Source organism: Nerophis lumbriciformis, linkage group LG29, assembly GCF_033978685.3.
Source record: "Nerophis lumbriciformis linkage group LG29, RoL_Nlum_v2.1, whole genome shotgun sequence".
Taxonomy (NCBI): Eukaryota; Metazoa; Chordata; class Actinopteri; order Syngnathiformes; family Syngnathidae; genus Nerophis; species Nerophis lumbriciformis.
In genome coordinates this window covers 15,321,380-15,337,374 of record NC_084576.2, presented here as the reverse complement: position 1 = coordinate 15,337,374, position 15,995 = coordinate 15,321,380, and the positions used below count along the sequence as shown (strand labels likewise).

The following is a 15,995-nucleotide window of genomic DNA, read 5'->3' as shown; positions in this document are numbered from 1 at the left end:
TGGCCAACTGAAAAGTATGAAAATGAAAAATATGAGCATGTACAATACTCAATACTTGGTTGGAGCTCCTTTTGCCTCAATTACTGCGTTAATGCGGCGTGGCATGGAGTCGATGAGTTTCTGGCACTGCTCAGGTGTTATGAGAGCCCAGGTTGCTCTGATGGTGGCCTTCAACTCTTCTGCGTTTTTGGGTCTGGCATTCTGCATCTTCCTTTTCACAATACCCCACAGATTTTCTATGGGGCTAAGGTCAGGGGAGTTGGCGGGCCAATTTAGAACAGAAATACCATGGTCCGTAAACCAGGCACGGGTAGATTTTGCGCTGTGTGCAGGCGCCAAGTCCTGTTGGAACTTGAAATCTCCATCTCCATAGAGCAGGTCAGCAGCAGGAAGCATGAAGTGCTCTAAAACTTGCTGGTAGACGGCTGCGTTGACCCTGGATCTCAGGAAACAGAGTGGACCGACACCAGCAGATGACATGGCACCCCAAACCATCACTGATGGTGGAAACTTTACACTAGACTTCAGGCAACGTGGATCCTGTGCCTCTCCTGTCTTCCTCCAGACTCTGGGACCTCGATTTCCAAAGGAAATGCAAAATTTGCTTTCGTCAGAAAACATGACTTTGGACCACTCAGCAGCAGTCCAGCTCTTTTTTTCCTTAGCCCAGGTGACACGCTTTTCGCGCTGTTTCTTGGTCAACAGTGGCTTGACACGAGGTATGCGGCAGTTGAAACCCATGTCTTTCAAGCGTCTCTTGGTGGTGGATCTTGAAGCACTGACTCCAGCAGCTGTCCATTCCTTCTGAATCTCCCCCACATTTTTGAATGGTTTTTTTTTCACAATCTTGACCAGGGCGCGGTGATCCCTATCGCTTGTACACTTTTTCTGACCAGTTTTTCCTTCCCTTTGCCTCTCCATTAATGTGTTTGGACACAGAGCTCTGAGAACAGCCAGCCTATTCAGCAATAACCTTTTGTGTCTTTCCCTCCTTGTGCAATGTGTCGATGGTTGCCTTTTGGACAGCTGTCAAATCTGAAGTCTTCCCCATGTTTGTGTAGGCTTCAGAACTGGACTGAGAGACCATTTAAAGCCCTTTGCAGGTGTTTTGAGATAATCAGCTGATTAGTTTGTGGCACCAGGTGTCTTCAAAATTTAACCCTTACACAATATTCTAATTTTGTGACACACGGAATTTTGGATTTTCATTTGTTGCCACTTCAAATCATCAAAATTAAATGAAATAAACATTTGAATGCATCAGTCTGTGTGCAATGAATACATATAATGTACAAGTTACACCTTTTGAATGCAATTACTGAAATAAATCAAGTTTTTCAAAATATTCTAATTTACTGGCTTTTACCTGTATATATGTGTTTATACATATATATATATATATATATATACATACTGTATATATATATATATATATACACACACACACATGTATATACACATATATATATATATATATATACACACACACACATGTATATACATATACACATACTGTATATATATTATACACATATATCAGTGACGTGCAGTCACTAGAGGCAGGTGAGGCGGGGCCTCACCTGCCTCTGTGTGTGTGTGTGTGTGTGTGTATACATATATATACATATACATATATATATATATATATATATATATATATATATATATATATATATATATGTGTGTTTGTGGTAACTGAAATTGTAGATGCGGACAGACTTACCGCGTTCAGAGCATCTTTCTTGTCTGGACACACCTCCTCCGCAACAGCGTTCAAACACTTCTTTACAAACTCCCCATCAATGAACGCCTTTCCACAGCTTGCAGTTAGTTTGGCTGGTTTACCTTGAAGCTGGCCTGAACAGATGACAGCTGTTTGCCTGTGTTTGGTGTAGCATTTTACTCTGCTGGCCAGCTAATTCACGGTTTAGCATAGCCAGCTTTTCTCCTCTCACTTTGCCCAGCAAGCTCGCATACTGCCCTCGAGTTTCATCCATCCATCCATTTTTTACCGCATGCCCCTTTTTGGGGTTGCGGGGGGTGCTGGAGCCTATCTCAGCTGCATTTGGGCGGAAGGCGGGGTACACCCTGGACAAGTCGCCACCTCATTGCAGGGCCAACACAGACAGACAACATTCACACACTAGGGCCAATTTAGTGTTGCCAATCAACCTATCCCCAGGTGGGAGAAAGCCGGAGTACCCGGAGGGAACCCACGCAGTCACGGGGAGAACATGCAAACTCCACACAGAAAGATCCCGAGCCCGGGATTTAACTCAGGACTACTCAGGACCTTCGTATTGTGAGGCACATGCACTATAACCCCAATTCCACCGTGCTGCGCCGGCGAGTTTCATAGTGTCGCCAAATGTTAAATTCTTTAAATACTGTCTCTTTGCAGATTAGACAAACTGCAAAAAGTCAAAACTTTACACTCGGAAACTATTTTAAGTTTCCCCAACGATTTCGCCATTTTTTCCCCCCTTGCACACTAATTGACTGAAAAAGCACGCACTTGACGTCACGTTATCGATGTGTTTTTAGTCAATTGCCTGAGTGCCTAGGACAGGGGTATGGAACCTATGGCTCTCGAGCCAGATGTGGCTCTTTCGATGACTGCATCTGGCTCTCAGATAAATCTTAGCTGGCATTGCTTAACACGATAAGTAATGAATGATTACACTGGTAATCACAGTGCTAAAAATAACGTTCAAAATATAAAACATTCTCATGCATTTTAATCCATCCATCCGTTTTCTAGTGCACCTGTTCAAGAAGTCGCAATAATGGTAAGAAGTATTTTATTTATTATTGGTTAGCTTCAGAATAACAATGTTATTAAAAAGAGACTTATTATACTCTAAAAATGTTGGTATTACTTAAAAATACACGCATCTAGTTGAATTCAGTGTTAAAAAAATATTATATGGCTCTCACGGAAATACATTTTAAAATATTTGGCTTTCATGGCTCTCTCAGCCAAAAAGGTTCCCGACCCCTGGCCTAGGAGATTCCAAGAGTAACAAGCGGAAGAAAATGGATTGATGAATGGGCTTGAAAGGACAGATTAAAAATAATAATAATTTGGGACTTCCCGCGGGCCACATTTAGAACGCCGGCGGGCCGTATCCCCTGCTCTAGTGGAAAGTTTTGGCAAATGACAGAACACATTTCACAAGCAAACCGGTCCCATTAATTTTCAATACTAATGCAGCTTTGGGAGCTGGCAACCCTGAAACCACCCTCAACCCAATGCTCAGTTGCACCACTTTGTGGCCACATGTGGAATTGCACCAAAGTGGGATCCAGTTGACGGCAAAAGATGTAGAAAGTGCTCCGACACCCCCTTGTGGAAAGTTTTGTCCATTGACACTCACCCAAATAGCCATGTTACGGTAACGGTATGATGTTAAAGGGCGGTGAAAGTGCACAAGGTTAGTATTACCGCTTTACGTAAACCCGTGATTGGTTACACTTTGATGACGTCAAGGGCCGGTGACACTGTTCATTTACTGGAGAAGCAGGCTAGCTTAAATGCTAATATGAAAACAAGCGACATCAACGTTTTTCTACAATAAAAGACGACACCCCCCGCCTCCCCCATCTAAACTTGTATAAACACATTACTGTGTGAGCAACTAACATAATAAATTGTGCACATTGAACCTACAAGCTGTGCACTCAGAAAGTTCAACGGTTACTCGATGCAAAATGACAACAAAGTGATTTTGCATGACGTCACAAACCGGACGTGACACATCTAACACGTTTTTTGTTTTTTTTACTTTATCGTTGAAAAGCCCTCAACACTTTTACAATTTTAAACATATTTAAGCAATCGGGACAAGCTGTAGAAAATGGATGGATATTACATAAAAATATTTGGCTCCTAAGTAGCCAAAACATTGTTATATATATATATACATATATATATATATATATATATATATATCTTATTTACTCTGTCAAGAAAATGTGTGGCTGTTTTATTGGATTACATTTTCTAAATAAAACTTGGTTATAAGCGCATATGAGTGTTGTGTGAGCACATTCAACAAAACCGTGATAGTTTTTGTGACAATAACCATGATATGAAAGGTTCATATCGTTACATCCCGAGGACTCACGTCTACGAGCAGGGGCGCCGAAAGGGGGGGGGGGGGGTGTAAAGGAGACGGATTCTAGGGGCCCATGATGGAGGGGGGCCCAGAGAGGCCCCTAATGATGATGAAATTTTAATACAGAAAAAATAATGACACTGTGTTGGGGGCCCTGTAAAGATTCTTTTCATGGGGCCCAAAATCCCTAGCGGCGCCCTTGTCTACGAGGGTTCGAAACCCATCCATTTTCTACCTCTTGTCCATTAATTCTTAATTGACTATAACTCGTCAACACCTTGTGGTCCGAAGTGGTGTTGCAGCAACATATCTCAACTATGAGGAGAGTGATGCTTTTGAGGATTTATTAGCAAACTGATAAAATAAATAAATAGAAATTGATCAAATGCTCCTAGTGGCGGCTGGTGCCATCCATTACCTAGCAACAGTATTTAGTGAAACACTGCATCATCGTCATCATCACGAGAAGAAGAATAAGAGGAAGGGGAGGCTCAATACAGAGGTATAGGAATCCCACCGACATGGCCGAACAGAAGACACGCGTGGAACACAAGTCCAAAAAATAAACACATTCCTTTCCAAAAATCATTATGAAAAAATACAAACAATTATACAAAGATTCCCCAATGTACACGTTGTTCTTTATCCGGAGCGCTACAATGCGTCTGAGCACATGGAAGATATAAAATGGGGATGGGGATGGGAATGGGGGGGGGGGCACAACTTGATGTAAGTAAGGACAACACTAGAAGGCCACGATCATGACTGGATGCTTCCGAACGGATTCACAGGAATTCCCTCCAATGATCCTCCCACATGTTCTTTGGATAAAATGTACCCTTTTTTTAAACTCCGCCCACTAAGATGTCAGCTCATCCGCATTCAAACACGCTGGCTCCGCCCACTTAAAACCAAAAGTGATGTTTAAAAGTAAAAAAAATAAAAAGAATGCATAACGAACTTGTGTATAAAATTTGCATAAGAAGGCATGCCATGACTCGTTGCTAGGTGACTTGGTGACTGGAGTGGATTCCCCCGGGGGGTGGGGGGGTTGTTGTTTTTAATACTGCTTAAATGAAAAAGTGCATCGCAAAACCAGAGGCCGCCTCGTCATTGTCATGACGACCGCGTACAAGATGTTCAGGTCAAATAAAAATACATTTAAGGCAGCTGCTAAACACTGACTGGCCAATGACGTGGAAGATGGGCGGGGTTAATGTGGAGGGGACAGGGCCTACAAGTCACAGTGCAAGTCAACAAGACAGGTAGAAGGCACTCAAGGTACCTACAAGGGCGAGGGAGGGTGACCACATGGCAAGCAAAAGGCTGGATATGCTAATTGGCTGACAGGAGTCATGTGATATGAATGAACTCGGAACGCCACCCAGTCCTCATTAACGGGTACAAATGCTCCGCCTCCAGCTGCTGGCGGCTTTGTTTTGGACCCGCAAGACATAAAAACAAAATAATATAAAATGGGGGAAAAAAAGAGGCACCATGGATGAAGGAGCAGGAAGTGAGCGGCGCCACCTACTGGGCTGGAGGCTTGTGCTGCCCCCAAAAGTGGGAGGAGTCATGTCACATCAAAGAACATACATACAAAAGAAAATCCTCCGCTAACTTGTGCTTTTTTTTTGTTTTGTTTTGTTACCACTCATGGAAGCTTGGCTCCGCCCCCTGGCGTGTTTGGACGCTTTTGGCAGTTGACAACGGCGGTGGACAGGAACACAAAGCACTTATTCCCAACACCAGGAAGACCTGAATATGTTGTCCTAGAAAAAACAAAGCACGTCACATTTAGTGCTCACACAGACACACAAAATGAAGACTCACAACAACACAACGCCGCTCTGGCTCCGCCGTCTCCTCCACGCCTGCCTTAGTGGGCGGGGCTACAGTCTGGACCCGGTGGGGCAAGGGCATTACCCCTCCCTCGTGGTTAAGATGCTTCAAACAAAGAAGTCAATCGACAGCAGGACACTTGGTGGCGTCTACCGTCCACTGTGGGTGAAGGGGGCGTTGCTGGAGGCGGAGCTATGACCGTGGTTAGTAGGGAAGTTCCACCATGTTTGATTTATATTAATATTCTGATGATGGCACTGGTGACACGCCCCCTGCTGTGACATGAATTTGTCCTACGACTGTGACTTCTTTGTTTGAAGAACTTAAACCTTGGAGTTAAAGAGGACAGGGTTGGGGGTTGCCTACTGCTTTTAGTTGCTAGGCAACAGTCTTCAGTGTAGGAGCTCGCCAAAAAATTTGGTGGTTTGGGACGAGCAAAGTGTGACCCCATCCTACCCCCCCGGACCACTGGGACAGGCACACACTGGTGTGATGGATTCGGTCTCCCTTTGAGCGTTCCTATGACGATGTCTATCGCTAACTGGCCACCACGGCGGTCGTCATGTGACAAGGCCGCTATCTACCATCGACACAGTCCGACAATACGACGCAAACAAACGACATTTACACGGATTGGCAACTCTTTTTTTTTTTCTTCTTAAATCGAACTCCGAGTTGGAAAATGGCGGCGAGTAACGTTACTCGCCGCCGAGCGCTGGCACAGAATGCAGGGAGGGTTCTGAGGTTTTGCTGTTGTTGCTGTCGCTAATGTCCTGTTTGTCCTGCGCTGCCGCCTCCGGAGGGCTGACGGCAGCCGTCTTGTTTTCAGAGTTGGCAGTGGCGTCGGCAGCGGGGCACGGCAGCGCGGCCGTACCGTTGGTGGTGACAGCGTCTGCGGGCGTCGGCGCCTCAGAACGAGGGACGACGTCAGCTTGTGGAGACGTTTCGGTCCCCACCTTGGCCCCACTTTCAGCCTGTAAGCCTGTCTCTGTCTTAGCTCCTCCCCCCGCACCTCCAGCGGATATGTCCTCTGTGGCGTGCGCAACAGCGCCCTGACGGTCTGCATCTCCTGCGGTCGTCACGCTCCCCGCCATCGTCTTCTGCTCTTCGGCCGCGCTGCTTTCACTCTTGCCGCCGCCCTCAACCTTGGCTTCGGGCGGCGGCGCCGCAGCATCCTGGACTCTGACGTCGCTGCCGTCGGGCACAGTCTGTTTGAAGTTGAAGGCCTGGATGAGGCGGACCAGATGTTTGACTTTGTCCAGAGACAGCTGCATGTCCTTCTGGCGAGCCAGGATGCTGTTCTTCGTCTCCATGCATTTCTGACAAGGAAGGACACGAAAGCGTGAGACAGTTTGAGTTTCTGCCCTTCGACCGTGTGTTTGCTGTCATTACCGTGATGGAGTTGCTGAGCTGCTTGACTCGCTGCTCCAATTGCTCGCGCTCCAGTCGCAGCTCTGCGCTCCACTTGATGAGCTTCTGCTTTTCTTCTTCTTTTGCTGCACAAACGGAAAGTCGGCGATGAGCTAAGGCAAGCCCGCCCACCCGCCCGCTCTCCCTCCGCCCCGGCACGCAGACTCACCTTCTTTGTAGGCGATGTAGGAGTGAACGATGGCCAGCGTTCCGGGCCAGGGAATGGCTTCTTCTTTCTTGAGAATCTGCAAAGAGAAGCTGGGACTCGTCAGGCGCGGGACACGTCACGACAACAGAGGATGCCGGCGAGCGGCGGTGCAAGAGCGCGTGGAGCGGGTGGATGCGTGATACAATGAATGGAACACAAGTGTGCAGTGTGGAGGCTTACAAAGGATTGAACAGTCCTAAAGCGGGCCGTTACCTGGTCTTGGCATTTTGGACAGATCCACATGCCTTTAGGAATGCTTTTCAGGGGCGGGTCCAGGCAGTCCAGGTGAAAGACACGAGAACACGTGTCGCACATGAGCAACTGGCCACTGCGTCTGCACACAGTGCAGAAGTCCTCATGGATGTCTCCCTGCGAGGAAGAATTGGACCAATCAGTCGCCCCGCCCACCAAGGCAGCGGACCGGCTTTAGTTGGGTGGGGGGTGGGGGACTGGGGGAGGAGGGGGAGTCTCGTGGTAATGTGCGCTAATCGGGCCGTGAGGCTGTTCACTTTGTAAGACTGATGACATGTGGGTGGATGATTGACAGACTACAGAGCCAATGGCCTTTTCTGTGCCCCCGCCCCCCCGTCGTTACTTACATCCCCAGAGCTGGGGCTGGGCAGAGGGAGGGGGTGTACGGGGCTGGAGGGGGAGGTCGGGGTGAGGCAGCCCAGCTCCGGGACGCCGCCGTATTTGGGTGGGCGACCTGGGTGAAATGAGACAGACGACAAAAGACGGAAAAACAAAGAAAAGAAAAAAAAAGAAAAAAAGATGGAGAGGGGGGAAGAACAACAACAGTCTGCGTGACATACCTTGGAAAGGGAGTCGTCGTTGGCTAGCGTGAGGCGGGGGGCGGGGGTGGGGGAGGGAGGGAGAGGAAGTCAGAAGCACAGACAGTGTTAGTGCGCACGCCGCCATCATGCTAGCTGAGGCGCGCGCCGGACAGGACGCTTGCGTCGCGATCAACGTGCCTATTTGTTAGCATCAGTGGTGGGAATCAAACCCGTGACTTGTTGCTCCACACGAGCCGGAGTTCAGTACGGTATGAACGGTCTCATGGGAGTACGTACACTTGGGGATGGATACCTTTCCCACTTGAACGGTTATTTAACACTGAGCTGATAATGATTGTTTCCTTACACTGCTGAGTCTGATTTGCAAGCACCGTAACTTCCGGCTAGTAAGCCACTACCTTTCCCCCCTTCACCCTTTTTACAAAGCTGCAGCTAATATATTCATTTTTACTTTTTTATGAGCTTCACATGCCGCCAATAGATTTAGCCTCTTCGGGTCATTTAAATTGTTCACTTTAAATCAGTCAGCCATTTGGTGCGTTATGGACTCACCCTCATTATAGAGAAAAAGCGACACAATGCACACTACTCACAAAATAAGTTTGACCAGGCCATTGAAAAACAAAAAACCTGCCACATGAAACAGAAATCCACCACTATTAATGGGCCATGGATATGGCTGGGCGATAAAAAGATATCAATACATATCGCGATAGACACGTAATCGATAGAGAAAAAATTAGTTCGATAAAACATTCTAGAATTGTTTTTCTTTTATGTCGTGAGAGACCGGAAGTTGCAAAGCAAAGTTGGTTGCATTAACAGAAACACTTGCTCTCTGGTAACCGAGCAACGCAGGAAGTTATCACTGATCAGGTAACAGTATCAACTATCAAGTTTGTTTGCGCCATCTTGTTGTCTCAGGGTTGATTTTTTGCATGGAGTGAGAAGGGAATTTAAAAATGAGTGTCGCGCAGAGCGAAGAAATTGTGGACTTAACAAGAAAAATCACCTCGACAGTATGGCAGTTTTTCGCATTTTTTAAAATGGACCGTGGTCAGACCAATGTGGTCTGTAAATGACGCAAGGCGATTTTCCCCACCAAGGCCGCTAATATAACACCCCCTTAGCCACGGTCAACCTTTAGAGCACAGCTGTAACTTTGTGGCACTAACACAGCAGAAAATAGTTGTTCTTAAAGGGGAACATTATCACCAGACCTATGTAAGCGTCAATATATACCTTGATGTTGCAGAAAACGGACCATATATTTTTTTAACACGATTTCCGAACTCTAAATGGGTGAATTTTGGCGAATTAAACGCCTTTCTATTATTCGCTCTCGGAGCGATGACGTCACATCGGGAAGCAATCCGCCATTTTCTCAAACACATTACAAACACCGAGTCAAATCAGCTCTGTTATGTTCCGTTTTTTCGACTGTTTTCCGTACCTTGGAGACATCATGCCTTGTCGGTGTGTTGTCGGAGGGTGTAACAACACGAACAGGGACGGATTCAAGTTGCACCAGTGGCCCAAAGATGCGAAAGTGGCAAGAAATTGGACGTTTGTTCCGCACACTTTACCGACGAAAGCTATGCTACGACAGAGATGTCAAGAATGTGTGGATATCCTGCGACACTCAAAGCAGATGCATTTCCAACGATAAAGTCAAAGAAATCTGCCGCCAGACCCCCATTGAATCTGCCGGAGTGTGTGAGCAATTCAGGGACAAAAGACCTCGGTAGCACGGCAAGCAATGGCGGCAGTTTGTTCCCGCAGACGAGCGAGCTAAACCCCCTGGATGTCTTGGCTCACACCGTCCCTTATGCCACCGAAGATGATCAAGAGAAGAATATCGACCCTAGCTTCCCTGGCCTGCTGACAACTCCAAAACTGGACAGATCAGCTTTCAGGAAAAGATAGCGGATGAGGGTATGTCTACAGAATATATTAATTGATGAAAATTGGGCTGTCTGCACTCTCAAAGTGCATGTTGTTGCCAAATGTATTTCATATGCTGTAAACCTAGTTCATAGTTGTTAGTTTCCTTTAATGCCAAACAAACACATACCAATCGTTGGTTAGAAGGCGATCGCCAAATTCGTCCTCGCTTTCTCCCGTGTCGCTGACTGTCGTGTCGTTTTCGTCGGTTTCGCTTGCATACGGTTCAAACCGATATGGCTCCATAGCTTCAGTTTCTTCTTCAATTTCGTTTTCGCTACCTGCCTCCACACTACAACCATCCGTTTCAATACATGCGTAATCTGTTGAATCGCTTAAGCCGCTGAAATCCGAGTCTGAATCCGAGCTAATGTCGCTATAGCTTGCTGTTCTATGCGCCATGTTTGTTTGTGTTGGCATCACTATGTGACGTCACAGGAAAATGGACGGGTGTATATAACGATGGTTAAAATCAGGCACTTTGAAGCTTTTTTTAGGGATATTGCGTGATGGGTAAAATTTTGAAAAAAACTTCGAAAAATAAAATAAGCCACTGGGAACTGATTTTTAATGGTTTTAACCCTTCTGAAATTGTGATAATGTTCCCCTTTAAGTTTCTCTGTTTACATTTTTACACTTTGCACAATTTTGTTACACTTTATTTAGCGTCTCTTACGTATTCTTTTTTTTTGCATCTTCCTTTTAAGAAGTTATTGTTAAGTGTTCAATGTGATTTTACAATGTTGTTTAAATTGAGTGTTTTCCATGCTTGTGTTGACATTTATTTTCTGTTATAATCAGAGGACAGTTATAAAAGGAGGATACAACACACCTATTTCGTGATTCAGTTTTCAGCCATATCAACAAGCCCTACCGCTAAAGGAGGACAATAACTGCGGCCTTGTAGGCTACTTTTTGCTGTGTTACAGACAGTCTTTTGTTACATTTTTGGATGAACACAAGCACCTGTGTAAATATTTCATGTTTCCATGTGAACACATGCGGCTTATAGAAAAAATAAAATAATATTAGAAGGGTGCGGCTTATAGTTTAGGTGCGCTCTATAGCCCGGAAATTACGGTATGCCATCATTTTAGTTTGAGCTCACTGTGTTGCCGTATTCCGTAAGTAGTCTTTGCCATCAAGTTGACGTATGGTCTTTTGTTAAGTCCTACAAAGTGTTGATACTGCAAGTGTTGTATTCATTACACACCAGCTGTTTGTAACGTGCATCTTAGATGTAGTTTTCATTACCAAATTTGGAAGTGTTGAAATCACCATGTAATATCACTAATAGTAGCATGTATATGGCATATCCGATGTAAATTAGCATTGAGCTAGCGCCTTTTGAAAAGTAAAGCCTTATTTTTGAGCGCTTTCTATAATCAGGCATGCTTACTGTGTTGATACTTTGTTGGCATGGACAAATCAATAGGCCTGTGTGCCCACATAGGGCTTGAGCCGAGGCCAAGTCTGCAACCGAACGTGAAGTCACGTGCAACAAAAGATATCGAAATATGGTACTGTTTGAATTTACGTGAATCGGTCCTCGTTGGTGCCGACATAATTTGTTTGGTAAATACAAAAGGACGAAATTCGGTATCCATACCTAAATTATGTACCCTACATTAGTGACTCCATCACAATAAAATTATAGACACCTGTGTGTTTTTCGCAAATGGACAAAAAGTGCGACGGAGAAGACTCCATCCTCCTGTAGGTGTCCCAAAACGTACATATATTCATTGTTAAACATGACATCACTGCTGTGGAGGTCCCCCTGAGTGGGCAAAGTACATCACTGATTGGTTCGTTTGGTCGAGGTCGGCGGAATACAAAAGCGAGGTGACCCGCAGCACTGATAGAGGAGCCATTAGAGCGGATTGAGTCGTTCATGCGGTAGTAAGCGACTCTGCTGGGACGGCTCCGATGCTTCGTGCACCAATTACACATCAAACTAGTTTAGTGGTGAAAGTGAGTCAAACGTAACGGCAACAAGGACAGGTAGCAAGTTAATAGCGACATGTAGAGACACTGGACTGGAGGCATAAGTCATTAGTTAGTCAGGACTGGACAAGTTAGTCTGACTAGGGATGTAACGATTTGAAAATGTCATACGTGTCAGGATGTTGTTGAATGTGCTCAAAAAGTACAAATCCTTAAACCAACCATTAAAAAAAATAAAAAATAAATATACAATATACTTTATTTGACAGAATAAACATTAAATATTGTTCTGGCTTCTTAAGAGCCATATTATTGGTATTTGAGTGTTCTAATGGGGAAATACATTAATGTGTCTTGTATTCATGCTAGCATTTAAGCTATTTAGCAATTAGTGCGCCAGCTTTCTTCCTCAGGAGATGAGCAGTATCACCGTTTAATGAGTTTATCAAAGTGCGGTTATCAATTATAGTTTTACAATATTTTTTATTTAAAACTGCAATAGTAACCGTCGGGAATTATATCGCAGTTCCCCTTTAATACTTAATACTAATGATCATTATATCCCTAGTCTGGACACACGAACTCTGACTCATAGTTAGTCTGGAGTCGTTAGTCAGGACTCGACAGTTTTGCTGCTATGGCCAGCTGGAGGATCAATATGTCCGTCACACAATTTGTTGCCGTGGAGATTGCCCGCGTCACTACTACAATATACAGACCTCTCTTTCGGGTCCCTTGGTGCAGAGGGCTGTTCAGGTAACTCACAGCACTCTTTTTCCTCTGGAAAAACAGTAAATAAAGATGATGCATTTAAAAAGCAGACGTCGCTAAGCACAAGTCGTCTTATTAACAATGCGGTCATTAAATCAAGAAAGAAGAACCTAAAAACTTCAAGCAGTGAGCACATTAACATTGGCTCCTCCTTATTTCCTGTATTCACATGCATTTCTATTCACCTCAGGCTCAAACACGGCGCCGCTGTAGACCGGGTTAGCCGTCGTTCTCCTTTTCCTCTCTTGCCTTTTGCTTTGAATCTCTGCAAACAAATTGAATGTGTTGTAGGACATCAAACAAAAGGTGCCAAGGAGTATTGCAGGGTTGCAACCACATGTCCTGGAGGCAATTTCGTTTTTTTTTAACTTGGGGTCAAATAGCTCAATGGCTTACAGTTCATTTAGCACAGTGTGCATAGCTGTCAAAAGTACTATAAAAAAGGTAAAGAGGCGAATGTACAAGCCAGATATCATCAAAAAATATCTGAAAGTGATGGAATAGATCAATTGAATTTGAAAAAGATTAAACAACACAGAAGTGGACTTTTTAAACTATCTTGGTCCACCACATTTCCTTATAAACTCGCAAACAAAAGAAGTTCAAAAAGTACGTCATTTCCTTACTTCTGGTCGGGTCCATGAATTAAAGAGGCTTACTCAAAGTAAACATTTTTGAACCAGAAAATATAACCAGAACAGCTTAGGTTACAATTAGTAGTTTAAATGAACGAATGAATATATATATATATATATATATATATATATATATATATATATATATATATATATATATATATATATATATATATATATTTCTTAAATGTTAATATATTTCACAATTACTAATTACATTGAAAAAAAATTGTTTGTCGGCCCAAGGAATTCGTCTGGCGTTCAGGGTCAAGCGCGTGCACATACACAAAAGTTTGCAGTCATGTTGTTGTTATGATAGGCTATTCATTCAATGATAACTAACGTTAGCTAGCCAAAACGCTGTCATGAGATAACAACACACAAAGCTAATGTGCGCGTTTTGTTCGTGCATACCGGTAGTTACGTCATTACATGCCAAAAGTTAGCGCCCTCTCGGCATAAAAGGTTGCAAACAGGCTTTTGAAGCATTAAGGCCATGAAGGACAACTGGACTTATTTTTACATGAGTAATATATTCGATGGACAATGATCTTTGTTTATCTGTGTTGTCAAACAATAAACTTTGCTGTCATCTATAATTTGTTGTGTGCAGTTGCTTTAATGGTACGAAATTAAAGCTGGGGTACTACCTAAGTTATATTCTTTAACTTATTATTCATGCGTTCGTTACGTCTCGTCTCGATTACTGTAACGTGTTATTTTCGGGCGTCCCTATGTCTAGCATTAAAAGATTCCAGTTGGTACAAAATGCGGCTGCTACACTTGACAAGAACAAGAAAGTTTGATCATATTACGCCTATACTGGCTCACCTGCACTGGCTTCATGTGCACTTAAGATGTGACTTTAAGGTTTTACTACTTACATATAAAATACTTAACGGTCTAGCTCCATCCTATCTTGCTGATTGTATTGTACCTTATGTCCCGGCAAGAAATCTGCGTTCAAAGAACTACGGCTTATTAGTAATTCCCAGAGCCCAAAAAAAGTCTGCGGGCTATAGAGCGTTTTCTATTCGGGCTCCAGTACTCTGGAATGCCCTCCCGGTAACAGTTAAATGCTTCTACTGAGGTAGCATCTCTAAGTCCCATCTTAAAACTCATTTGTATACACTAGCCTTTAAATAGACCCCCTCACATCTGCGGTACCCTCCAAGGTTTCTCACTGTATCCCATTGGGTTGAGTTTTTTCTTGCCCTGATGTGGGATCTGAGCCGAGGATGTCGTTGTGGCTTGTGCAGCGCTTTAAGACACTTGTGATTTAGGGCTATATAAATAAACTTTGATTGATTGATTAACTTAAAAAAATCATTAGCGACCCCGAAAAGGACAAGCGGTAGAAAATTGATGGATGGATATTAGCTTCATACAGTATATTGTAACAGTAATCATTTCTGAAAAAATTTTTACGTCTGCCTGCTTTCTGTGCCTTACAATAGAGTATTTTAGTAAATAAAACCTCGGAAGACAAAATGATTTGCCTTCCTGGCGGTCAACCCCTTCAGATCAGATCGCAGGATTTAGACAAAGGAGGGAGGAGCAGAGCCAACGAAGGAGCCTCCTCCTTGGCTGACGCGATACAAGTTTGCACCACGTGCACGGGGTAGCTTTAATGCTAAAAAGCATGGCTGCCGAACACCCACCTGGAAAGATCACAAAACCTGTGCTTGCCTTTACAGCATATACTGCTAAAAAAACAAGAGGAAATCAGAGAAAGAAAAGAAAGACACTGTTCGCTAAAAAAACAAAGAAGAGCCAAAACTCAAATAAAATATTGGTCCAGCTTATTGAAGATGGTGGGCATTGCGGGCTAGTCTTGGACTAACTTTGGACACGCAAGTGGCTGTTTTCCTTCTTGACAGGTAATCCAATGTTCCATTTTCCTATATTTTGTGTGTATCCTTTAGTGTGGCGACGTGTGTTACTGATAGTCTGCAACAAAATACGAACTAGGGGTTCCTTCGATGCAAATTCAGACTGTCAACAACTTATGCATGTGCACATTTAGCTCTCAGCGCGATTTCGTGCACTTCCAGAGAGGAGAAGACTGGGAAGGTCTACAAGCGAGGTGCGGAGAGTGCGGGGCCGGATTTTACAGTTTGAATTCTGCCTGTTGACACAAAATTCAAGTACCCTAGCACATCAGGTTGACTTCGACGACTATCAGCAACTGTTTGACCAAAGAGGAAATGTACTTTTTTTCATCCACTTCATCTTTGACATCAATAAAAAAATCTTTGGCTTGAGTGTTGTGGATTGACAACGCAAATACACACAACGCAAACACGGAATGCTAACATTGCAGCTA

General features: G+C 44.1%; 1 protein-coding gene across 8 annotated transcripts in view; it reads right to left on the bottom strand.

Annotated features, from left to right (window-relative positions):
- Positions 1-4,445: 4,445 nt before the first annotated feature.
- phf21ab (PHD finger protein 21Ab) overlaps positions 4,446-15,995 on the bottom strand; it is a 38,328-nt gene continuing 26,778 nt past the window's right edge. For 4 of the 8 annotated variants that reach the window (XM_061924958.2, XM_061924961.2, XM_061924960.2 and 1 more), the window contains 7 exons: positions 13,220-13,299; positions 12,983-13,043; positions 8,178-8,284; positions 7,792-7,947; positions 7,540-7,615; positions 7,353-7,456; positions 4,446-7,279 (listed from right to left, as the gene is read on the bottom strand). In XM_061924958.2, the coding sequence (XP_061780942.1) occupies positions 6,659-7,279; positions 7,353-7,456; positions 7,540-7,615; positions 7,792-7,947; positions 8,178-8,284; positions 12,983-13,043; positions 13,220-13,299 (1,205 nt within the window). In that variant the 3' untranslated portion in view covers positions 4,446-6,658. Of the gene's footprint in view, positions 7,280-7,352; positions 7,457-7,539; positions 7,616-7,791; positions 7,948-8,177; positions 8,285-8,390; positions 8,414-12,982; positions 13,044-13,219; positions 13,300-15,995 lie in introns of all 8 variants that reach the window. The other 4 variants (XM_061924963.2, XM_061924964.2, XM_061924965.2 and 1 more) reach the window with 2 other exon arrangements.